General features: G+C 37.7%; 1 protein-coding gene across 2 annotated transcripts in view; it reads left to right on the top strand.

The window, feature by feature from the left end:
- LEF1 (lymphoid enhancer binding factor 1) overlaps window positions 1-27,397 on the top strand; it is a 99,397-nt gene that overhangs the window by 31,454 nt on the left and 40,546 nt on the right. For both annotated transcript variants that reach the window (XM_088132989.1, XM_088132988.1), the window contains exon 4: window positions 26,882-27,014. In XM_088132989.1, coding sequence (XP_087989115.1) covers window positions 26,882-27,014 — 133 coding nt within the window. The remainder of the gene's footprint in view (window positions 1-26,881; window positions 27,015-27,397) is intronic.

The raw sequence follows: 27,397 nt of genomic DNA on the forward strand, positions 1-27,397 counted from the left end.
ATTAATGGATTTTCTCTTCTATGAAAATGTGATTGAAAAATATGGGATGGTTACAGTGGTCTTTTGGCTTTTGTCATGTGCTCCTCCAATAAAATTGTGTTAAAGAAAACAAAGGAATTGTCCTTACATACTGTATGAATGTTACTGGATTAGTACCAGATGGTTGCTTTTCAGCTTGGCTCATTTTTTCCCATAAAACAGCCATGTTTGTTAGGCAATAAATAACTAAATTTGCAGGCAAATTTGTAGGCAGATAGCTGAAGAATGTTTTGATTCTTGTGCCACCCTAACTCCTCAATATATCTCTACAATAAATAAAGACCCATGGCTGCTCTTTATATCTGCCCCCCCACCTGGCTAGATTTGTTGGAAAACTCTTGTACTGAACGGAAATGGTTTGCTATATGGAAATCTATCAAGTGAGAATTATATAATTCAGATAGATAGACATAAGAGCTGCAATGAATTTTTATTGCTCTATGCATAAAACTGGAAAACATTAATTGACTTTATTATGATGTTTTGTAAATTTGTGATTAGAAGATATGCCAGTTTTGTCTTAGCAAGACACTGTTCTCAGTTAATAGAGAAGTACTGGTTGCACAAAAGCTGGCATTTTAATCATAAAATTATCACAAGACCTACTGCTACAGCTGGTATAGACAGAATAAACTTGCATATCCAAACCCCCAACATTTCCTTTTTTCATCCTTTGATGTCCACTCACTTTACATCCTCCCTCAGTTTAAGAGAGGGAAAAGAATGTGAAGCATCTCTTATACAGCCTATTTCCAGTAGAGGAGTTTATGAGGAAATGCAAATCTATTGTAAGCAGAGCAAATAGTATAAAACCTGAAAGCTTGCAGTTGCCACTTTTAAAACTTTCCCCATTTAGTAAAATTTGGGAGTTGAATATTTTAGTTAAGTATTAGAGTTACTCTTAAGCATCCTTACCTCTCTACCGCACTGTGTTGTGCTAATTCTCAATTCTAGTGATAGTAAAATTACTATTTGATTATGTTCTACAGAATAAAAAACTTAAGGTCACCCACAGTACTTTGGAGGGGATCTTGCTAAATTTTGTTAGCACCCAGAGCCTCTGTTGTAAGATGGGTGGCAATATAAATTGCTTAATTAATTAAACAATTAGCCTGCAAATATGTCCAGGTACAACTTCCAGTACCCAGCTCTGGTGGTTGATGAAGAGGGTTGTATCCAGTGCACCTGAGGTTTTCCCATGGGAGAAACTGATACAGGAATATAAATCATATAGGAGAAATGACACCATAGCACTGCATAAAATCAAATCTGCAAGCAGCAGTCATAAAATCAGTCAATTCTTTGAAACAACAAGCAGGTTTTTAAAGGCCTGTTCACAACTTTATATCTAAGCTGTTGTTCACTACAACTCTTTCTGCTTCAGAGCCTTCAGGTATGAAAAGGACCTCTGCTATCTTCAATGTTTGTTGAATTGCCCATGCTGCTCCATAAGTCTGATTATGCATATTTTATCTCTTCATTTAATTCCTTTATATTCATTTTTCATGAGCCATTTGTTGTAATCCCTAGTATTCATCAACTTCTTACACAAAGTGCATCTACATTTCTCATGTAGAAATAGTAGCAAGAAATCCAGATTTTAAGTTGAAGAAAATGACTAAGTTTATCTGTCCTGCCAAGCTATAATGTGATTTGTTTGCTTTTAGTTTGACATACTTGGGGACTAAGCCATTATACTCTTTACTATGCTTTATTACATCTCATATGTTCACACACATTTGTGATTTAGTAAAACTTGGCAACTTCCAGATGTGTAAACTTCAGTTACAGAATTTCCCAGCTGCATAGCTGCTCAGAATTCTGTAATTTGAAGTCCACTCATGTGGGAGTTGCCAAGGTTGGGAGACACTGAAGTAAACTCATGGATTAGCATGATATGGCTACTTAATTTTTTGCCACACAAACAGCCCATCTGATAAAATTCATAGGATTAGACTATTAGATTAGCAGTTGCAGAATAAAAGACTTGTCTTGAAGTGTTTAAAGTTTGGGATGTACAGTAAGTCAACATGGACAAACTGGTAGAATATCAGTGCTTTACACAACAAGAACCCAAGAAAGATAGATACTGGGTTTCACTAGAACTAGGCCTAATAGAGGAGGAGGAATATCCACAATATGCTTTTTTTTTTCATCCTCTAAAATCTTAGAAAAGATATGGCCTGGATTTACTCAAAATCTAATTGGCAACTTCACCTGGTAGCCAGATAAAGTGCTTCCATTAGGTGTAGGACTGAAGCTTCTGCTTCAAGAAAAGTATGCTGGAAGAGTGCTTGCAGGCATCAGTATCACTCCTAGTGGAATGCCTGACTTTTCTTGGGGGCTTTGATCATGTAGGCACACAGTTTGAGATGATAAGCCCTTTGCAGAATCTGGAAGGATATGTTTTTGTTTTAAAGCAGCTTTGTGAGCCTAAAGAAAAAATACAACATGTTACTTTGCCCAACTGTGGGCATATACACTTTTCATGTGTGTGCTAATTTTGAAAAGGTTTATTTAGAGATTACTATTAAACAAACAAATGAGTTTAAAGAATGATTGCTAAGAACTTTGTGTGCACAATGAGAGTTGCCAGGTCAAAATATATCAAAGGACATCATGAAATTGTGGTTACCATATATGGATATGTTGAGACTAAAGTATCTGGGGCATATCATACCAAAATCCTGAACTGGTTGAAGTTACTCATTTCAAGATTTGGCGGTAAGAATGGGCCAACTATAAATCTGTAACTAAACAACTGTCTCAGTATTTTAGCAAATGTTCAGTTCCACAAATTGTTTGCAGAAATCCATTACAGTTAAAATGGTCTAAACCCACCTTGAGTTCATCATATAGGTCAGTGTTTCTCAACCTCAGCAACTTAAGATATGTAGATTTCAACTCCCATATTTCCCCAGCCAGCATGCTGGCTGGGGAATTCTGGGACTTGAAGTCAACACATCTTAAAGTAGCTGAGGTTGAGAAACACTGATATATGTATTAGGATTGTGCATGCTTGAATTTGGAAGAAGCTCTTCAGACATCACCTAAGGGCTTGCATGGCACCTTTCTGCTATCCATTAAAACACCCTGACTTTTCTTCAGGCCTATGTGTGAGACTTAAAGTGGTGCTGAATTTTTTTTTTTTATAACAGTCACATTAACTTTAATTTCCAAAGCATGCACAGCACTAATAGATACGGTTAAGAATTCCATGTAATATATACATATTTATGCTTTTTCTGTCTAAAAATGCTTACATTTTACCCTGCTTAGGGGCCAACAGCTGAATGATTCCTTCTCAGATATGTAAAATACTGCTATTTCAGTTCATATAAATTTGGACCCACAGCTGCTTGTTTAATATAAAGATGATTATAAGCTTCTAATACCTGGAAAAGCTAAGAAACATTGATAAATTTTTGTTAAGTTTTAACAAAGGCTACTCAGTGTGTTTTAATAACATTGAACATAATTATCATTTCTGAACTCCTAATTAGGTAGGGGAAACAATTTCCTGGTGACTTGAAATATTTGCTACATAGTTCTGCTCATGTTTTAGGAGTTCTTAACCCAGAATTCATGGTTAAACTTCAGGATGGGAAAAATATTTTCACTAATCCCTAAACTTCTAAAACTAACCTCTAAACCTCTAAAACTAACCTCTAAACCTCTAAAACTAACCACTAAAATTTAGCTTGTCTTCTTATTGATTTAGTGGATTAATAAAGAGGCCCATATATTACTTCTTTTTTTTGGTACCTTCGAGTCAGTCTTGACTCCTGGCGGCTGCCTGGGGAAGTCCCTGCAGTCGTCTTGGCAAGATTTCAGAAGTGGTTTGCCATTGCCTCCTTCCTAGGGCTGAGAAAGAGTGACTGGCCCAAAGTCACCCAGCTGGCTTTGTGCCTAAGGCAAGACTAGAACTCATGGTCTCCTGGTTTCTAGCCTAGATGCCTTAACCACTGCACCAAAGTGGCTTTCATATTACTATATTAAATATTTATATTTTTGATAACTGAGTACAATTGGCTTCCTTTGTAATTTATATCTATGTGTTTTATTTTATGCATGTAAATATATTTTTCTGAGAAGGGGTCTATAGGTGTTACCTTATTCTCAATGGGGTCCATGACATAAAAAGCTTAAGAACTCCTGCTCTAGAGTACATCATCTAAAAATGTGCTTGACCTTGAGATTGGTTTTTTCCCCTTATATCCAGGCTGAATCATGGAACCCCACCCCTGTTGCGATGGGAGAGATGCTCCTGCTGTATTGGGCAGCCCACTGCACCAACCAACAGGCACCGGGGGTTGCATGATGGAGCAGGAGGGAGATTTATTTTGATTGGCAAAACTCCCCATTGAGCAATGTGGCAGAAATGTCTCTTCCACTGCTCTTTCTCTGTTCACGTAGGAATGGTTAATTCTTGGCAAGGTCTTCTTTTCTTCGAATGCTTCTATCCTTCCCCCCCTCAAATATATCTTGTGTGGTTGTGGCTGAACAGTAAATTTTTTGTTTCATCAGTCCCAAAGCAATTTATTCCAGAATGTTTTAGGCTTATCAAGGTTTTCTTTTGCATACTTTAGACCATGATTTTTGTGATGAAGTAAGAGGATTTCCTTCTGGCGACATTTCCATGAAAGTCATTGGGAGCTGTGGACGACTACTCCACAGTCAACTAAACTGTTCAGCAAGCTGTTTGCAGTGAGCTCTGGCCTCTGTTTTGTAGAGCTGACCAGTTTTCAGGCAGTGGTAGCAGAGATTTTTCTTAGTCTTATGGATCTTATCTTGACCTCAATAGTTCCATGTAACTTCCCAGTCTTGACAATGTTTCTCTCAGTTGAAATTTCTATCTAAGAGCATTTAGAGATTTCTTTAATAGTCTTCTCTTGCTTTGTAAAAATGAATTATCTTAATTTTTAAGTGCTCAGACAGCTGCTTAGAGGAACCCATCAGTGTTGGAAGCAGACAGAACAACAGTCACAACCTGTGAGGTTAGAAAGGTCAGAATATTTATTTACCTGTGGGCTTATTTTTACTTCCCTAATTGTAGTCCTAACAAATTACTTACCTTTTGGGGCCTTATTAACAACTTTACAGTAAAAAAAAAACAACCACTCTGAAACAACTGGAAAGGTATCCAGACTTCTACGCCTGCCATATTTACTGTTTTCTTATTGTGAATCTGTAAAAAAAAAAAAACTGCGTATAAATAATAAGCATGCTTTCAAATTTGCAAAAAAGATTCATAGTTTACTTTGTAGAGATTGTGTCAGTTTCTGTTCATTTACAGATTCATTGACACATACAGCTTGACATGGATGCCTAAACTTTTACATGGAACTTATATGTACAGGTAGTCCTCAGTTAACAACCACAATTGGGACCAGCAACTCCATTGCTAAGCAATACAGTTGTTAAGTGAGACATCACATGACCACAATGGACTTATGACCTCACTTCCTCTGTGGTTGTTAAGCAAGTCACTGTGGGTTATTAAGGGAGACATCACATGACTGCATTTTTACTGCTGACTTCTCCATTGACTCTGCTTGTTGGAAGCTAGTTGTGAACTGCACAAGTGATGATCATGTGACTGCAGGATGCTGCAACAGTTGTAAATGCCTGCCAGTTGTGAAGAACTCAGATCTTAATCACATGATTGCAGGGATGCTGCGACAATTGTAAGTGCAAGGACTGGTCATAAAAGTTACCTTTTCAGCGCCATCATAACTTCAAATGATCGCTAAACAGGGCAGTCATTAAGCAAGGACTACCTGTATTAGTTGTCTTTAAACAAATTTAAGTAAATGAGAAGGGAAGTGTCTCCCATAAGAAGAAACTGAAAATAAGTGGCAAACATTTTGCTATATACATATAGTCTGCAGGTGTGAACCTTATATTTCATTACCTTCAAATGTAAATTAGCTATTAGTCTGAATTCCAAACAGTGAAGAACATAGGTTATAGGCACACCTACCTGTGCATATATTGGTGTATGCTCGCTGTCTTTCAGCACCTGCATTTTACTGTTCCTACATGTCAGCCCTTTATGAAATGCTATTGTTTATACTCGGGTCTGGAAAAGCACAGGTTATAATTTTTTTTTGGAATACAGTATCTATACATGGAAGAAAAAATATCATTTTTTCCTGCTTTTGTGATTGAACAGCAATTTTTTTGTCATGTTCTATTAGTAAAGAGAAAGGACTATACATTAGAAAGTAGCACAGAATTTTGTATCTGTTCTCTCCCCATTGCTCATATGCTATGTAGAAAGTACAGTCAGGTCCAGAAATATTGGGACATTGACACAATTCTAACATCTTTGGCTCTATTCACCACCACAATGGATTTGGAATGAAACAAACACAATGTGCCTTAACTGCAGACTGTCAGCTTTAATTTGAGGGTATGTACATCCAACTCAGGTGAACGGTGTAGGAATTACAACAGTTTGCATATGTGCCTCCCACTTGTTAAGGGACCAAAAGTAATGGGACAAGTGGCTTCTCAGCTGTTCCGTGGCCAGGTGTGTGATATTCCCTCAGTACCCCAATTACAATGTGCAGATAAAAGGCCCAGAGGTCATTTCAAGTGTGCTATTTGCATTTGGAATCTGTTGCTGTCAACTCTCAAGATGAGATCCAAAGAGCTGTCACTATCAGTGAAGCAAGCCATCATGAGGCTGAAGAAACAAAACAAACCCATCAGAGAGATAGCAAGACCATTAGGTGTGGCCAAAACAACTGTTTGGAACATTCTCAAAAAGAAGGAATGCACCAGTGAGCTCAGCAACACCAAAAGACCCTGGGAGACAACGGAAAACAACTGTGGTGGATGACCGAAGAATCCTTTCCCTGGTGAAGAAAACACCCTTCACAACAGTTGGCCAGATCAAGAACACTCTCCAGGAGGTAGGTGTATGTGTCTCAAAGTCAACAATCAAAAGAAGACGTCACCAGAGTGAATACAGAGGGTTCACCACAAGATGTAAACCATTGGTGAGCCTCAAAAACAGGAAGTCCAGATTAGAGTTTGCCAAACGACATCTAAAAAAGCCTTCACAGTTCTGGAACAACATCCTATGGACAGATGAGACCAAGATCAACTTGTACCAGAGTGATGGGAAGAGAAGAGTATGGAGAAGGAAAGGAACTGCTCATGATCCTAAGCATACCACCTCATCAGTGAAGCATGGTGGTGGTAGTGTCATGGCGTGGGCATGTATGGCTGCCAATGGAACTGGTTCTCTTGTATTTATTGATGATGTGACTGCTGACAAAAGCAGCAGGATGAATTCTGCAGTGTTTCGGGCAATATTATCTGCTCACATTCAGCCAAATGCTGCAGAACTCATTGGACAGCGCTTCACAGTACAGATGGACAATGACCCAAAGCATACTGCAAAAGCAACCAAAGAGTTTTTGAAGGGACAGAAGTGGAATGTTATGCAATGGCCAAGTCAATCACCTGACCTGAATCCCATTGAGCATGCATTTCACTTGCTGAAGACAAAACTGAAGGGAAAATGCCCCAAGAACAAGCAGGAACTGAAGACAGTTGCAGCAGAGGCCTGGCAGAGCATCACCAGGGATGAAACCCAACGTCTGGTGATGTCTATGCGTTCCAGGCTTCAGGCTGTGATTGACTGCAACGGATTTGCAACCAAGTATTAAAAAGGGAAAGTTTGATTTATGATTATTATTCTGTCCCATTACTTTTGGTCCCTTAACAAGTGGGAGGCACATATGCAAACTGTTGTAATTCCTACACCGTTCACCTGAGTTGGATGTACATATCCTCAAATTAAAGCTGACAGTCTGCAGTTAAAGCACATTGTGTTTGTTTCATTCCAAATCCATTGTGGTGGTGTATAGAGCCAAAGATATTAGAATTGTGTCGATGTCCCAATATTTCTGGACCTGACTGTAAATGATGGTTAAAGACATTCTAACCAGCTTAGAAAGGATCCATTAGCACTTCATGAAGTCAAAAATACTACCCCATTTTCTAGATTATTACCATAGACAGTTATACAACTGGGCACCAATTTGGATGGTTTTAAAAGGGATCTGTAGAAATGCAAGATCACTAGAGTTTCAGGACAGATTAAAGGAAATACTGATTCTCAAAGGTATAGTTAGCCTATGGAATTCACTTCTGTGAGGTGGTTCCTAGTATTACATGCCTTCAAAAGGAGATTGGATCAATAAGTTACTGGTCAAACATACCACATTCAGATTTGGAGTGTTATACCTTTGAATTACCAATTACTGGGGCTCAATTGGAGGAGAAGGCTGTGGGTAGCAGCTTTTAGCTAACTTAGGCTAATCTAAACAAGCCAAAATTAAGAGGAATAGATCTAGTTTAGAAGTTGTATATGCAACAACAGAAAACCTGGAGGGTATAGGCTAGTCCTGGAAGCAAACAAACAAACAAAAAAAAGAGGATATTCTTGGAAAAAGCAATGGCACACCACTTCTGTATTGCCAAGAAAATGATATCGATATGTCCATATAGTCACCAAAAGTTAGATTCAACTCATGAATCTTTATTCTTTACTTGGCTACAAAGGGAAACAGCTGAACGAAGTAGACGTACACAGGTCTCTTTTCTGTTTTAACTCTGTCTTCTCCAACTATGTTGTATTGGAAAATACTCATGCCATCCCTCCTTATTCCATATACCAATTGGAGATTTCAGAGTTCATCTGAAGGAAACTAGATGGCAAAGGCTGTTTTACACTTTTGGGGTGGAATTTGTAGATAGTGAGCTGTTCATATAAGTTCTTAAGGTGGAATTTGTATTCTCCTCTTATAGCTGCAGGGTACCATCTTTAAAACTTATGCAGATTAGGTTCCAATCAGTGTGTGGAAATGGGAGCAGAATCGGCAGAGTTAGTGCCTGTATTCCTTCCACAGTTCTCTCCTGTGAGACCAAGTTGCCTAGGGCTTGTATGTATGAGAAAGATTAATACACTTCTCTTTTAGTCAACCCATTGTACAGTTCTCAGCCTGAGTTATTTTGTATATTTATGTCCAATGCTAGGATTATGTTTTGTTCTTTGCTAGTTGAATCATTCAGAATTTTCAGTAAGTCGTGGTCTTGGTCATACAAGTTGAGGTTGCAAGTAGGAAGAGATTCAAATAACTGAATGCTCACAGCTACAGTTTTAAAATCACATCACAGAGAAATTAAGTATATTGAGGGTAAGACTAGAATGGATCCTTCTGTGACACCTTATCTTATTGTGTAAGGATGGAAGAGAATTTTGTCATGTAAGACCTTATCTGAAATGTCAAATGGTCCAGTGAAGATGCATGCTTTCTACCTTGTAAAGACTCGACCTTCCATTCTTTTAGTTTAGAGGCAGGAATTAGCCAGACAAATTACATTTAGTTGAAATTACGTTATGCAGCAGATCAGTCTAGATTACCTGAAGTGAAAGGTTTTGAGAATATTTTTAAAATTATTTCTTTAGAACATGTATTGCTTGTTTCGAACTTTATAAAATATTTCCAAAGAGGAGGTATGAAGCAAGATAAAAACAATGAAACCATATAACACTGCAGCAAGTATGAAGGGCAACAGAAAACACAGCAGCACAGATTCAGCTGTACTCTGGAAACTAAAAGTTATAAAATTTGGCATCTACCAAGTCAGTAGGGAGGGAATTCCAGTCAGGCATCTGTCTGAAGAATGCCCTCTTTCAGCTCTCTCTGGCAAATATGAAAACCCTACTGTATCTTAATGACCAGAAAAGCATATAAGTCAAGTGCTCCATCAATATCCATGTCTTATTACATGCTTTATATGTCATCACTAGTACATTGAATTATTGTGGACTAGGTGATAGAACTATTGCTACACACCTTAGCTTAATTGACTCTTACAGAAACAGGCAAAATTCCTTTCTGGTTTGCTGTTATAAACATTAACGGTTATTTATTTCTGTTCCCTGCCAGGCCAGGTGACTGTTTGTACCACTAGTGCTTAGAAACAGATTGGAAATGAATGGCCTTTCTATTGTCAGAGCTAGGGACAGTCAACATATTCTTTGTTTCTGACGTTACTAGTATTAGATGCATTCAGTCTAATGACCTTTTCTCAAGACTCGGCTTGCCTGCAGAATTCATGATTATGACATCTGGTCTAACCTGGTGACATTCTTGCTTTTTCTCTATCTCCTGTATTCATATCTTGCCTGATTAACTGTGTTGTAGAATTCAAAAGCTTGCTCGCTCTTTTGCTTTCATTTTGATTGGTCCTAATAATGAACTTACCCAATTGTTGATCTGGGATTTTTTTCTGATGATTCAGCTAAGATTGCTTTTTACATTCTGAAATAGTTTTAACCAGAAATCATGACTGAAGTCTTTAATAAGGTATAGAGAAGCAGAAAGTCAACAAGACAGTGTGTGTCATGTATTCACTCAGATGCGTATTACAATACTTTGTTCTGTTTTCCTGCTAACACATTTTTGTTAAAGCAGCTTTAACTCACATGGAATCTCTGTTTATCTAAAAAATAATGTTTTCCAACTGCCATAATCATTGTGACAGAGATGTGTCAGACCTGGGACTGAATTGTGAATACTTATTTGGAATTATTAATAAATATTGAAATATATAGATAAGAGGAATTTAGAGCTGATAACAGCTTTCTTACTTTCCAGGATTTTCAAATAAGGTAAACATTCTATCTCAGTAAATCCTCTTGAAACGATTGTAGTGATGAGTTCATTGATAGGGTTCTTCTCACACAATTGGACTATCTAATTCAGCTCTCCATGCTGAGAATTATGGGAATTGTAATCCATTATGTATAGAGAACGGCAGATTGGGATATATCTCCTTCAGTTGCTAGTTTCTATGGTTGATCTATCATAGAAATTATGATAGCCAGTCTATTATTGAAGAAATATTACCTTGTGGCTAAAGAATGTTTCCAAAACTTTTTTTTTTTTTTACACAAACCAGCATCAGTGCCATTTTCTAAAATGTCTTTCAAGGAAAAGCACAAAAGAAGTGTGAGCGGGAAGGGGTGTTTAAAGGGTGTTTTTCCTTTTCCTGTTAGAAACATTCCCTTTGAACTCTTTTCTCCCCTCTCTCTCGCTACAGAAGGGGGATCATTTGGAGCAGACAAATGGCAGGAAGGAAAAACACATTTTCTCTATCTACTTCTCATCTGCTTTTGATTCCAAACTACATCTGTAACTTTTTGTTGAGGCTGATTGACATACATGTGCTATTGACTTTCTTCTTGCACTGGAGTTTGTCATCTGAAGTGGCTCTTCTAGACCCTTCTGGTGGCCACAACACTTTAAATTGTATCATTTGAAAGGGTTATTATTTGCTGTTATACATCAACAGAAGATTTGACTGTGCTGGCTCTGACCAAGCAAGTCATTTCTAAAGACTAAATTATGGATTTGCTTTGTGAAAGTGGTGCTACTTTGCAGAGTTACTTCAGTTCCAGATGCTGGAATGACCTGATTCAATGTAATACCTCACCTAAAACAATGTCAGCTATAGCTTGCTTTGGGTAGGTACTGGGTACTGCTTTGCTCTGAAAGAACTGAAGGGGCTTTTCAGTGAAGGCTACAACTGAAATATCCTTTGAGGCTCATGCAGTCTTAGTATTTTGAAGATCTGATTATCATATATGCTTTTGCCCAAGGCCTGAGCCAAAGATTCTAAATTTTCTATGTTGAATATTTATATACACATTTCTGCATAGTCTCTATGCCTCACATAAATGGGTTTTATGCAAGCACAGAGTCCATGTCAGAGACCTTCTGGAATGAGAATTTTTGGTGGAAACTGCCCTATAATGCAAATGTGTTAAGAATATTCACCATCTTTCTGAGAGTACTCTATTTCTTTTTTTATTTGATTTTGACAGCCTTAGTCTATACAACACTACTTCATACTGTTCTACTCAACTTTTTGGATTACTGGTATTTAAGGAATACCAGTAATCAATATGGGTCAATAGCATAAGTCTTCCGGCTTGGCCTTTGGGCCTTGCCACTACTGTTCCACTTTGTAGATTGCCAGATTTAGCAGAAGCATTAGGGCAGACACTCAACTGGTCTCTTGTACCAGGGAGAATGACACCTACCTGACCCTTGTCCAAGTTGGCAGAAATGTATGAAGCAGGCACACTGAAACAGATCCTCTGGTGTGGTTGTGGGCGAGAATGCTCACATAATTACTATGAAGTCCCATTCTGCTCTCAGTACCATCTCTGTTTGTTTTACACCTCCTCCACCTGGGGCCCAGCTATTGACTTCCATCTCTGTAGTGATTTCTCAGCCTCCATCCAAAGGTTTGTTTCAGTCACTGTAGGCTGTGGCATACAAATACTGTATGTCCTAGGAACTTTAAAAAGGCTAAAACTGTGTAATGATCAGCTAAGCAAGACCTAGAACACTGTGCAAAAAAGATACATTTTTTTTTCTGACAGGCTGTCTTTGTTATTTCCTCTCTCCATTGGATTCTCCAGTTCTGTGTAAGTATTATTTTGAGGGTGCAGTTCTGGGATGAGGTTCTCTTCTTTTCCAATCAGTATCTCAGGCAGAAATTAGGGATAGAATACCCCTTCACATGCTCAGAGATACTCCACCTTTTCATTCTTCATCAAAGCAACAAGACTGGTAGCAGGAACATTTCTCTCTGATTTCTAAAGCTTTAGAATTCCCCAGACTTATTTTATATTGATCCTCTGTAGCTACCATTCCACAAGTGTTATAACTGTCTCTCTTTGGCAGAAGCTACTACTCTTCGAGTTCTCAATTTTGACTATTTCCCCTGTCATCCTTTCTCCTCCTGGTATAATGCAGAAAGGGATGCTTCTACGTCTCATCATTCTTGGACCTTTACATCTCCATCCCACTGCACATAGCCATACAAGTAAGTAGGTTATATATAACTGCCAACCATCAGACATGCATGGCTTGCTACCAATAATTTCTGCAGGAAAAGGTAGTGGATTTCCTCATCTTCTAGAAAGACAAAGAAATAGTCATGTCTTGCTAGTTCAGCAACTCAACTGTTGGACTGTAGCCATCTTTCGTGTTAATCAATTGATAATATTTACTCCCATTGTATGATCTTAAGCAATGCACAGAGCCCTCCCCACCTCCCTTTTCTTTTCTACAGATACAGTGGTACCTCTAGTTACGAACTTAATCCGTTCCGTGACTCTGGTTGCAACTCAAGTTGGTCGCAACTTGAGGCAAATTTCCCCCATAAGGTTCAATGTAAATACATACGGTTAAACAGTTTTGAAACATATGCATTTTATTTTTAAACCACAAAAACATGAAAATAGTCGAGATGGTCGACTTCGCCATCTTGTACTCCAAGGCCAGATCAGTCACACGAATACCACGATCGTGCTTTTCTATAATGTCCTTCTTAAGTTCGATCGTCACTTTTTTCTTCAAAGCCTTATTCTTGCCAAGCCTGGTCTGCATTTTCTTTGGAGCCATGCTGACAAGCACACCAAACACCTTCCAAACGCCACAAAACACACCACAAGCCTCACTGAACATCTCCTTGCTACCGCGATCTCGCCCACAGGAAGCCACGACCACGTGGCAGCAGGGAAAATGGCCATGGATCCGGTTCATAACTTGAGGCAGAGTTTGCAAGTCGAGGTAAATTTTTGGGGCTGGAGCTGGTCGTATCTCGAAAAATTCGTAAGGAGGGGCGTTCGTAACTCGAGGTACCACTGTATCTGGGTTTTTGAGGTACCTATGCTCTGTGGCTGCTTACATAGTCTTAGCCACTGAGGGTGTAGACTTTTTATTTATTTAATTCAATGTTGATGACACCTAATTGTAAAATCCCTTGTACATGCATACTAAAATGCAGTTCCCACCAAAAATCTTCAACTCCAGAAGATTCCTGTATGAGCTCTGGATAGCTGTGTAATTTGTGTAAGTGCATTGATGATTGCCACCCAAAGAGCTACACTTACAAATAACCAACCTGTTTGTTAATGTTATAATTGGCTTTCTATATGTATCCTTAGTTTTTATTAATTGTACCTCTGCCTAAAATGCTTTCTTCCTCTCCACCCCACCCTTCCCCACATATTTATTTCTTGCTGTATTTGTATTGGTAATCCTTGTGAAAGTTGTTATAAAACTTTTTACTGAAAAGCATTTTTTTAAAAAAAAAAAAGTGGAAGAAGAATTACACAGTAAATTCGTCTATGGAACCCATTTTAAAGTGTTCCCCAGCTATAGGAAACCTTGAATTATTTGAGTTTTCATGTAGGAATATATAATATAGGTTACAAACTAAAGGAATTAATCTTACTGTTCAAAATGCAAATTACTGTAAAACCTCATTCCAGTTTTTCATTTGGCTTTGCTGTTATAATATAGGTATCATCACTTGCAGAGCATTTGTTATAAAACAACTATGATATTGCAAAAGAGCTGGAGCCTAGAATTACAGGTAATTTCTTAAAAGGTACAATACCCTCTTTTAGGTTAGTCATTGAGGCTATTATAAGCCCACCCCCAGGCTAACAAGGTGGAGTGTTTCTTTACCATTAACCTTCAGTGCTCATAATGATATTCATGTGATAAGATGCTTTAAAGCGTAACACTGGACTATTTAGTTTTATAGCACTGTGAAATTCTGCATTTTCTGGTGCAATTTCTCTGCACACCAAGTTCTGTACAAAGTATCCTGTACCCTAGACCCTTACAGACACCAGCTGAAAGGTTTCTTGTTGAGATGGAAGAGGTCTAATGAAATCTCTGGAACTTATTTTTGTAGGAGCTTTACGTGAACTATAAGGTAGAAAGAAGTAACCAACATTTTACCCTGTTGTGACTATTATAATCAGCTGAGGATGCCCTGGTGGAGATTATCAGTTCAGCAGTGAGACATTTGGAACTTTGTTATACAGTGATATCACCCAGAGACAAAGAAACAGAATACCAGGTTGAAACTGAAACATTCAGTTTAAGTATAGACATGTGTGAAATTCTAAGATTGAAATAATACATGAAGTGAGAATGTATTCATTGAGCTTTTTGAGAAGAGATAAACCTATTTTGAACAGGATTTTAGTTGTGGCAATATAAAGAAAAGTATGGAATCATAAGCTAAAATCCTCCTGAGTAGCTTGTGTGTGTGTGTGTGTGCATGCAAAGGAACACAGATTTCTATGATCTAAAAAGCCTAGAACCAATAATGTCAGAGACAAAGGTACATACCAACAACTCATGCTTACACATAATTGAAAAACTGTATTGTTGAGAGTCTTCCTTTCGTTTCTTTGACTTGGAAAAGGATATCAATAACTCCTATGGTTTTCCTTATGACGATTTAAAGCTAAACCTTCAGACCATTAATATTGATTATAGTTATTGATTTTAACTATTGCACTTCTATAAATACAGCCAACTGTAACAAGATGCTGTCATAGCATGTGAATGTGCATTCAGACAACATCTGTGTTCAGAAAAGTCAACTGCATTAAGGTATCCTCTGCCATTCTTAACTACTGTGTCAATATTACACTTGATTTAGCTTTGTAGGAAAAATTGTAAAATTTTGTCCATTTATTTCTTGAGGTTAATGCCAACAAGTTGCCTTATATCAGAATCCACGGCAAGTGAATGAGCTTCTCCATTTCCTATGGAGTAAAGTGCTGAGCTGGATGATGATAACTAATCTGAGTTTGAATCCCAACAAGACACACCACGCATAGGTGGTTCCTCTGGATGAAACTGCATCCCCTCTGGAGGAGGACATGCATAACCTGAGAGCGTTCCTTGTCTGAGAGTAATCAGTGGGGTTTGTAATAACGAGTGCCTTTTCCTAGCTCCATCTACTTTGCCAGATATACCTATTCTTATTCAGGGATAACATAGATACAGTTACTTATGATGGGCAACTTCAAGATTAGACTGGACCTTATATAGGGCTGCCTTTGAAGTTGGTCAGGACTCTGAAGCTAGTACAAAAGCCTGCTGTTTATTTTGAACAAATTACACTTATTTTGAAGGAGCCACACTAGTTCCTGTGTACTAAAATAAATTAAAAATGTTATTCCATTGTATAAAACTCTGTACAACTTGAGGCCTTGGTATTTGATGGACTACCCTATCCTTTATGTACCAGCCTGGAAATTAAGATGGAATCTTGAAGATGCTTCACTTGGTAGTCACTCACCATGCAGCAATATAAGAGGGGGCCTTTTTTGATACAGAGACTGGCAATATGGAATTTTCTCCCTATTACTTTTGTCTTTAAGTGCAATCTGCTTTTAATATAAACTAATGTCCTATTTTTTATACGAGACTTTTGGCTGAAACTTGCCGTATCAGTTAGTATGTTTCTGATAGCATTGTCATGGTCTTGTTTTATGATTACAACTTTTGGAATTTAGCCTGATTTTATTTGGTTTACTTCACATTGCTTTGGGATTACCTTTGATGAAAAATGGGCTAAAAAACGTTACTGGAAATAAATATTCAAAATATATACCCAATACACTTAGGGTCTCTATGTGCAATTTATGCTGCCATTATGTATCTTGGGACAGGAGACAACTTACTTTAAGAGAATTAGAGTATGAAGGTTGAGATACATTTGCATTCATTTTTTAAAATATGTCAACTTTGAAATAGTAGGATACTTAGGCTACTGGGCTCTACAGATTTCCAGTATCTATTTATACTTCATAACATAGCTCAGTCTTTCCTAACCATGCGCTCTCTAGATATGTTAGCATATTGCCAGGAAAGACTTAAGAGTTGAAGTCCCAACATCTCAGGAAGAAACCAAGGAGAGAATATATTTGATTTTCTTCAAAACTGTATGTGTGTGCCTGTTTATGTTCTGAAAGAAATTCTGTGGAACATCTTTTTTCTTCAAGATAAAGCAATTATGATTTTTTTTCAGCCTTTAGAAGTGGATAACATACAAAGAAAGAAAGATGCAGCTGCTTTGAGGAGACAACTCATTAACATTGATACCTTTCTTTCTTTCTTTCTTTCTTTCTCTTTCTCCAGAGTATTATAAAGTTCAAGCCTGAACTTTGAACAATGAACTGGCTTTATTGATCTTACAATCAATAAGTACATTAATCAAGGCATATATAAATGATGGAACTATGATTTATATACACTATAAATGGCTTAAAAAGGATTTAAAATTGCTTACAACTATGGGTAGGAACGAAACAGTATTTAATTTTGAACTTGGATCAAAGCAGACCCACTTGAAATGTGCCACTAGAACATTTCCAGTTAACTCAGTGGAACAAAACTCAAATGGCTTGGCTGTTCTGTGTTCCACCAGAAAAATAGGGGTTTTTTTACTGTTCTGACCAGCTGCTTTAGTCTTGTTTTCCATCCCAGGGCTGCAAGAATAACTGGAGTGCTTGACCATGTTGGCTGTCTGTCATCAGAATTGCATAAACTGTGTGACTTTTAAAAGAGTTTTGGAAACATTAACATCTGTTTTGGAAATATTGGGAACAGCTTTGCTCTCACCCTTAGAAAGATCTGTTAAGATAAGAGTCTGTTATTAGGAAACCTTCAACTAAGGGGAATAAACAGAAGCCTTTTCTGTTTCTTTAAATAAACCCTCTGAATAGCTTATAGGACAAAGAGAGCAGCTAATCTTTTTAATGTTCCTTTCAATTAGCACATGTTCTAGTGACTAGTCTGAAGACAAACATGTCTGGCCTAAAACGAAAGCCAGGCAGGCATAAATTGTATCCCTCTATTCCTATGGGGTATTCTTAATTTTTTTTTAAAGTCCTTGTCCACTTTTCCTGTAAGCAATGACATCCTACTTACTTGATGAGATCAAGTAAATATATATTAACTGGTGTTTATTGATACCAATAACCAGAGTTTATTGTTACACTCTGCTCAACACAATTAACAAACTTGGCATACTTTTTTTTTTTTTGCCAGACTATCAAGCACAACCCCAGAAAAAAAAAGTGTTATTGTTTTTCCCTGATATTTTCCCTTGACATACAGAAGTTGTTAGATGAAAAAAATGGAGAGATGCTGGTGCTTCTTAACTGCATGACCAATGTTATTATATTAATAAGACAAAGCATTCACAAAATGCACAGATATCAAAGCTCAACAAAGTATCTCCAGCCAAACAGAATCTTTGCATTTTATTTTTGAATGCATTCTGAAGCTCAACACCAAGAGTGCCCATGCATACTAAGCTTAACAAATGACCCAAACAAACACTATACTAGTTGTCTTAACATTTTCACATTTTTTTGCAGCATTCTCAACACTGGTGTGTGAAAGCATGTATGCCAACAACAACCAAATGTTGTATCACATTCTGAACACTTGAAATGGTCATTTCAAGGCTGAAATATTTTGAGGTTGGAAAATTTTGCAAATCTGCACTCATAACTGTTTAAGAAATGATACAGGATACTTAATGTTTCAGTTTGTGCTAGTTTAGAGGAGCTTCACTGTTGCACTGTGTTTGGCTTAGAAACTCAATTTGTTTACTTTTTTCTTCTTCTGAATTTTTTGGGTTATTTTTGTGATTTTTAAGTAGCCATGTTACATGGTATTTTCATTTGTTATTTATTTCTTATTTCTTATTTTGATTTGATTATTCTGTAGTATAGCAGAATATACTACAGAATAATACTACTAATATTCAGCATTTGGACTGAGGGAGGAAGAAATCAAATAAGTTATTGCCACTGTTTATTTTTGTGACAGACATTTTAAAATACTTGTCACCCAGTGCAATCATATATAAACTAACCCAACAAAGTTAAACCCTTATAAAGTCATTTGTAGGTAGTAACTGGATGCTGTAAAGTGACCAATAAACTGAATGAGGACCAGCAAATGGGTTTCTGAAAAGGTAGAGGCTATGTAAATTGGTAGTTTAAGCAATTAGCAAGATGTCTATTCTGGATGGACTTACATTTCCTTGGAAGAGGAAGTATACAGTTTAGAAGTTTTCCTAATTTCATATTTATCACTAGACATTTATGTAGTTTTGGTGACCCAGGGTGCTGGTCATCAGTTACATTTGGCTCACAAGTTATGACCATTACTGGACAAAGGTAGTGCAACCACAATAGTTGATACGCCAGTAAGGATGCCTTTCAAGAAAAGCATATACAAACCATAATAGTGTAATTTTTACAATAAAGAACAGAAGTTATAATTCCTGGAGTAGTGGCAATAATTTCTTCTATTGTCTGAGAGTTTGGGAATAAAAGCTACAAGGGATATGTATATTAAGTTCTCAATAGCCTTAGCACACATATTTTATCTAAAAATAAATACGATTTTAAAATTGAAAATTGAAAATTTTGACCCTGCACCCTTTGGCTGCTGAAAACAAATACAGGTCCAAATACAAAAACGTTGCTTTCCCTATTTTATGGGAATTGATTTCCAGTAGACTTCTCAACTAAGCTCTAGTTATTTGTGTGATGTTTAAGCCCTTAATGGCTTGCAAAGATAGTACTGGGACTGCACCTCCATAATATACACTAGTTGAATATTAAGGTTGCTGAGCAAGATAACTTATCACCATTGGAATCTCTGCTCTATGTGAAGATATGAGAGAAAGCCTTCTTGGCACTAATAACCTATATAAGGAATGCTTTCTCTCTGGGGGACTGGTTGGAACAAATAACTTGGGTTTATTTACCCAAGTGCTTTGGTATTGATTTATTGTAGCTTTGCTTGTTGCTTTACTGGTGTTCTTTATTTGCTGATGATTGGACAGCATTCTGACTTTATGTTCATTTGATGTATTTATTATATCCAGTCCTGAGATTTATCAAAATGAGGTTGCTTAAGTTGCAAGATGGGAACCATCTTTGATTATGTGCCATCAGGTCAGTGCTGGTTCTTAGGGACCACTTGGATAGATTTACTACTGGATGATCTTTCCCCAAATTGGTACCTTCAGTTCTTCCAATGGCGCACCCATTACTTTAATTGAATCTATCCACCCTGCTGCTGCTTGTTCTCTTTTTCTCTTTCCTTCTATTTTACCCAGCATTACTGACTTCTCAAGAATGCTAGGTCTTTGCATAATACGTTCAGAATATGATAATTAGAGCCTAGTCACTTTTGCCTTGAATGAGAATTCTGGATTGATTTGTTCCATGTTCCATTTTTTTTCCTTGTCTATCCATAGTATGCTCAGAAATCTTCTACAACACCAAAGTTCAAAAATGTCAGTGCACTTTCTATCTTGCTTCTTCAATATCCAACTTTAACTTCCATAGAGCATCACAGAGAAAACCATTACCTGTATGACACTGATCTTTGTAGCTTTAAACACATTCTGGCATCCATTGGGGGAGATGGGTGGGGGAGAAATTTAATAAAATAATAATAATAATAATAATAATAATAATAATAATAATAATAATAATAATATCTTTTCCAAAGCCTTCATTGCTACTCTACCAAGTGCTGCTCTGTGGCATAGTTCATGACTGCTGGTTCCTTTACTGTTTATAGTTGATCTTAAAAAGCAAAAGCTATCCACTACTTCAGTATTTTCATTGTCAGTTTTAAGGCAGGTCACTCTGCCTATTGTCATTAGTTTGGTCTTCTTTATATTTAATCCTAGTCCCATTTTTTCATTGTGTCCCTTTCATTACTAGAGCTTACAAAACATTTGCATTTTCAGCTATTAGAGTAGTGTCATCAGCATAGCACATGTTATTGAAGTTTCTTCCTCCAATTTTAAAACTACCTTCATCTTCCAATCTACAGTGGGGCAAAAAAGTATTTAGTCAGCCACCAATTGTGCAAGTTCTCCCACTTAAAAAGATGAGAGAGGCCTGTAATTTTCATCATAGGTATACCTCAACTATGAGAGACAAAATGAGAAAAAAAATCCAGAAAATCACATTGTCTGATTTTTAAAGAATTTATTTGCAAATCATGGTGGAAAATAAGTATTTGGTCACCTACAAACAAGCAAGATGTCTGGCTCTCACAGACCTGTAACTCCTTCTTTAAGAGGCTCCTCTGTCCTCCACTCATTACCTGTAGTAATGGCACCTGTTTGACCTTGTTATCAGTATAAAAGACACCTGTCCACAACCTCAAACAGTCACACTCCAGACTCCACTATGGTGAAGACCAAAGAGTTGTTGAAGGACACCAGAAACAAAATTGTAGACCTGCACCAGGCTGGGAAGACTGAATCTGCAATAGGCAAGCAGCTTGGTGTGAAGAAATCAACTGTGGGAGCAATAATTAGAAAATGGAAGACATACAAGACCACTGATAATCTCCCTCGATCTGGGGCTCCATGCAAGATCTCACCCCGTGGGGTCAAGAACCACACAGGGGGACCTAGTGAATGACCTGCAGAGAGCTGGGACCAAAGTAACAAAGGCTACCATCAGTAACACACTATGCCGCCAGGGACTCAAATCCTGCAGTGCCAGACGTGTCCCCCTGCTTAAGCCAGTACATGTCCGGGCCTGTCTGAAGTTTGCTAGAGAGCATTTGGATGATCCAGAAGAGGATTGGGAGAATGTCATATGGTCAGATGAAACCAAAGTAGAACGTTTTGGTCTAAACTCAACTCGTCATGTTTGGAGGAGAGAGAATGCTGAGTTGCATCCAAAGAACACCATACCTACTGTGAAGCATGGGGGTGGAAACATCATGCTTTGGGGCTGTTTTTCTGCAAAGGGACCAGGATGACTGATCCATGTAAAGGAAAGAATGAATGGGGCCATGTATCGTAAGATTTTGAGTGAACACCTCCTTCCATCAGCAAGGGCATTGAAGATGAAACGTGGCTGGGTCTTTCAGCATGACAATGATCCCAAACACACCGCCCAGGCAACGAAGGAGTGGCTGCGTAAGAAGCATTTCAAGGTCCTGGAGTGGCCTAGCCAGTCTCCAGATCTCAACCTCATGGAAAACCTTTGGAGGGAGTTGAAAGTCCGTGTTGCCCAGCGACAGCCCCAAAACATCACTGCTCTAGAGGAGATCTGCATGGAGGAATGGGCCAAAATGCCAGCAACAGTGTGTGAAAACCTTGTGAAGACTTACAGAAAACGTTTGACCTCTGTCATTGCCAACAAAGGATATATAACAAAGTATTGAGATGAACTTTTGATATTGACCAAATACTTATTTTCCACCATGATTTGCAAATAAATTCTTTAAAAATCAGACAATGTGATTTTCTGGATTTTTTTTCTCATTTTGTCTCTCATAGTTGAGGTATACCTATGATGAAAATTACAGGCCTCTCTCATCTTTTTAAGTGGGAGAACTTGCACAATTGGTGGCTGACTAAATACTTTTTTGCCCCACTGTAGTTTTATATTCTGCATACAGGTTGAACAAATAAGGGGTGGACTATATAGTCTGGCCTCGCTCCTTTGCCTAACCGGAACTAGTCTGTTTTGCCATGTTCTGTCCATACTGTGCTTTCCGGCCTGTGTATAAATTTCACACAAGGACAGAAAGATGTCCTAGGATTCTGATTTCCCTCAGCTGTTTCTAAAGCCACCTTGAACATCTGGCATCTCCATTTCCATGCAAGGCTCTCATCTGCATTAGATGGTCCCAAGGATATTGTACGATAGTTTGCATGCTCCTTCTTTTGCTATTGTTATGGAGATTGACCTGTTCAAACTCATTAGCCTCTGTGTCATTCTCCAAATTTGCTGGCATACTTAAAAAAATGGGATTATATATTCTTGGCATACTCTCCTGGCAATGCCTGCCCACACCATGGTGAGGCCGCAGGACTTGAGGAATGGGAGCCATAGGCGATAGATTTTGTTAAATACACAGTGTGATAATTTATCAGCCAATAGCTGCCTTTCTGAATCTGAGTCTCTACAGATGGTTTCGACTACACCTCTCATCAGTTTGGCCAGGAGTCAGGAATTATAGGAATTACAGTCCAAAATATTTTGAGGGTGCTGAGGCTTCATAAGGTTGCCCTACTGGTAACAATTGTCAGGCATATGTAATTATACATTGTATTATTTCAGATATTATTATATAATAATATATTTTTATATTATAAAATATATTAATATTATCTGTCCCTTGATGACATAAGGTTTTAAGGAGGGCCCATGTGCTCCATAAGGACAACGACGACATCATCAAAATGTATATGCCATCTGACTCTCAGAGACAGTGGTTTACAAATTATTTAAAACATTAAAAACAAGACATTAAAAATGACAAACAAAAAGAAGAGTAAAGATGGCAGGATGACAAACAAAAAAAGAAACGAAAAGAAAATCTAGGTTAAAAGAAGGCTTCAGTCATCCTGACCAAAGGCCTGGGCAAAGAGCCATAAACACTTTCCTGGCTAAAACGTGGAGTCTTAGGTCAAATCTGTAATTTTGAATTGTTCCATCGCTCTATGGACCACCCACCATTTCTTGAAAGGAGGAATAGACCTGCCTAAATTGGGTCAGAAGGCAAGGTTTGCCTTCTCTGCATGGATTGGACCAGCAAGAAGAAAGGAATCAACTGCAATGACAGTAGTCCAGACTGAGCACCAAGCAGCCCCATTGCCAAACCATTGCAATCCACACTGGAATTGTTAAAGTTGGCTTAAGGAATAGCTGGGAGCAGCATGAGAGATAAGCAACTTAGGCTGTTGTGTGGAATTGTCCTTCGTCTGCTTTCTTCACCATAATATAGAAGAAAGTGTAGAAATGCTCTTCTCATTAGATATCTTAGCACACATGAACTATGCAAAGTATGTAACCAGAACATTTTATTTATACAAAAGAAGAAGGTAAAAGAGTTTCTTGTGGCAAAGAAAGAAACACAAGGGCATTATAATGACACTGTTTAGATGGGAAATTTGTACTGGAAGGAGTTGCATTAAGCATATATTTTATAGTTGGTTTCTGCAATGTTATGGGTGATGTGTTGCTGTAAACTTCTATCTTCAGTGCAGCTTGCATAATTTCAGATATATTTGTTTGTTTTAAAAAATGTCTCCCTAGACAATTGACTCTTCTAGGTATAGATTATCTGGAACCAGTTATTCAGTGTTTATGAATATGTATGTGTTTTCTTTAAAAAGGGGAAGATGCATTGCTGCTTCAAATGTCTCTTGCATGCTAACTCATATATCTTAATGGGAATTCATCCTAATGCTTAATGGCTTTCACCCACTTATGAGTGGCACTGCTTTTTCTCTCCTGCTTGTGTATGCATGCGTGTGCACGCTCTCTCTCTCTCTCTCTTGCAAAATATAAGACAAGGCCAAAGCTTAAATTAAAATCCTCAGGTTCTTATCTCCTTCCCACAGGAAAGCAAATCTGTGTTGAAAACCGTAAAATTAAGAGGAGAGGAAGGATAGCATAATTTAGCAAAAATCCATGCAGAAGATTCTGAGCTATATGACTGGAGGGATAGGTCAGACATTAAAATGATACTACTTGCTAATGCAAGTTCCTTAAGGTAGTGCTCTGGAAACAAGGGAAAGTACGCAAAGAAAAAGTAGTAGATTTAAAAAATGTGGCATTTTTTTCTAGGTGACAATAAAACACAGACTCTAGTACTGTGTTTTAAATATAATCTAACAATTCTATTGTACAAACATTCAAATAATGTCAGTGAAAAAAATCTCTACATTTAGTTTCCAATATCTTATGAGTGGAGTTTTAATGAGCAATATCTGCATTTTGGTATGAATCTCTCCTCACTTCCCATAAGCCTATCTACCATGAATGTATATTTGTGATTATTTAAAAAAAAATGCTGAAAGGGTTTTGTACAGTGTCTTCAAATTATATTGAGATTTTTTTTCTTGAAAGTACAGAAATGGGGAAATGAACCAAAGAACATGATTTAATAATGCAAATGAGTCTCAGACATTTTTCATGTTTTGCATAGATGTATGTGTGAAAAAATGGGGATTACTGTGGTAACTCTGGTATTCTTCAGCTTGAGGGGATTGTTGCACCCAGCAACAGAACAGTTTGATATCCTTCCATGCTTCAGAGAAGACTCCCTTTACCTTGACTGTTAAATTCCACTTTGTAGCATGAGCATTGCTTTTCCTTAGGAAGACAGAAAAGACTATGCAGCTGATGATAACACCCCAATCTCCAAAAACTAAGTTGGGTCAGATCAGGTTTGTACTTGGATGTAAGACTACCCAAGAAACCTAGGACTGCAGGCTAGAAGTTGGAAAGAATCTTAGAAGAGCGCAAAGGCAAACCACATCCTTAATGCTGCTAAGAAAACCATCTGTGGGAGTTACTAAGAATCAAGCTCCATCTAGACATCTCTGCCTAGCTATGACCCACAGATTTTAGCATGTTACTTTTGTTAGATATGAGGCCCAACAAGTTATTTGATCTTTGCATCAGACTTCTGTGATTCGGCATTAGTAGTATTAGACTACTATGTTTACATGCTAACAAATTATCAGTGTTTGGAAATACAGGCAGTCCTCACTTAACAACCATTCATTTAGTGACTGTTCAAAGTTACAACGGTGCTGAACAAAAAGAAACTTACAACCAGTCCTCGCAGTTACAAATATAACAGTACCCCCATAGTCACGTGATCATAATCCAGGTGCTTGGCAACCAGCTTGCACTTATGACAGTTGCAGCATCCCGGGGTCACGTGATCGCCATTTGCGACTTTCCCAGCTGGCTTCTGGCAAGCAAAATCAATGGGGAATCATGTGATTCACTTAACAACCATGTGATTCGCTTAATGGCCACGGTGATTTGCTTAATGACTGTTGCAAAAAGGTCGTAAAATTGGGTGCAACTCACTTAACAACCATTCCACTTAACAAATTTTCTGGTGCCTATTGTGGCCTTTAAATAAGAACTACCTGTACTTGGGCTGGATAGGAATGTATAAAACAGGAGCCCTTATGATCTTAATATTTTTTAAAGCTTTTGTTTAAAATAATAAAAATTAGTTTGGTGTGTTGTGAAGCAAAGTCTTTTGTATTTCCTTTATTTTTAAGGATCTCTCTGGTCCCTTTAGCAATCTTGTAGAGAATGAGAGTAGTGGATGGGTTGCGGCTTAGTGCTTTGTTTAGAAATGTTCCCATGTGCCCAGAAAAACAAACAGAAGTAGAGCACATTGAGGTAGGGCTAGATGGAGTTACAAAATATCCTCAGACTTCCTGTAAATGAACATTTTGTGGCTATATGTGCTATAATGACCAACTTTTGTAGTGGTTGCCATGATAAAACTATTTTTTGTGGATAGTTTCTAACCTTGTATAGTAAGTATTACTCCAGGCTAGCTGTACAACGCATTATGGCTTGCCAGGTTTTGATATTCTCCTATCTGATTTTTGCAGTTTCAAATGAATAACAAAGTGATGTGTCTGCCAATCCCTGGCTACTTATTGTGCAGATGGGGGGGGGGGTTTTAAAATGTGCTCGATGGCTATTGTTATGAACTAGACAGGTATACTTTTCAACCTGTGGTTGAGTTTACCTATTGTACTGAACCTAGCATTGTTTGACTTTAGTTTAGCATGTTTTATGTACCCAGCCATTGTATTATTAGTAAACTGTAGTTAATGGCTCAATATTCTGTGTAAATCCAGTTTTTGTGGCTTATTCAACAAAACATTATTTAAACCACCACTTAGTGTGAGTGTTAGCATGGGTGGGCATAGGTGTGTGTGAAAGAGAGTTAGATTTAAATTGTCCCTTTTTGTAAACTCATCCGATTGTTCAGGTAAAAACTGGGCAGTTAAATATGCACTATTTTTATCAGGCCTATCATTTTAAGGAAAACAAGCAAAAGAAAGAAATGCTATTCAAGCCTTTTGTATTTGTTTGCAGTCCAACAAAGTCCCTGTGGTGCAGCCTTCTCATGCAGTCCACCCTCTCACTCCACTCATCACCTACAGTGATGAACACTTTTCTCCAGGGACGCATCCTTCACACCTTCCCTCAGACGTCAACACAAAACAAGGTGAGCAAATTCTTTAATTTTTACAGTAATTGAAAAGCTGTTAGAAAATCTGTCCTGCTTTCTTCTGAGAGCCTCAGATGCTGAAAAGCACATTTTAGTACTATCCTATAGTATTGCTGAACTCAGGTGCCTAGGTTTTCCCTTTTTTTCCAGATTACCCTAACCCTATTGTATTGAAGGGGAGCCCAGAAGTTGTAAAGTATCTCTGAGCTGAAGTTTTTGAAAATTTGGGTCCAGATAACTGAAAAGAAGGTGTCATTGTTGCTCTCTGTTACTGGCCATATGACATCATGAAGATTAAAATAATCTTTAAATTATTTTCTTTAAATTATTTTCTTTCTTTAAATCCAAATGGCTTCCCTCTCACGTAACATCACATTTGG

This window comes from Python bivittatus, unplaced genomic scaffold (genome assembly GCF_059951505.1).
Source record: "Python bivittatus isolate LINGU-HERP-01145 unplaced genomic scaffold, Pbiv_v1 ctg000070_np1212, whole genome shotgun sequence".
In the NCBI taxonomy this organism is placed as follows: Eukaryota; Metazoa; Chordata; class Lepidosauria; order Squamata; family Pythonidae; genus Python; species Python bivittatus.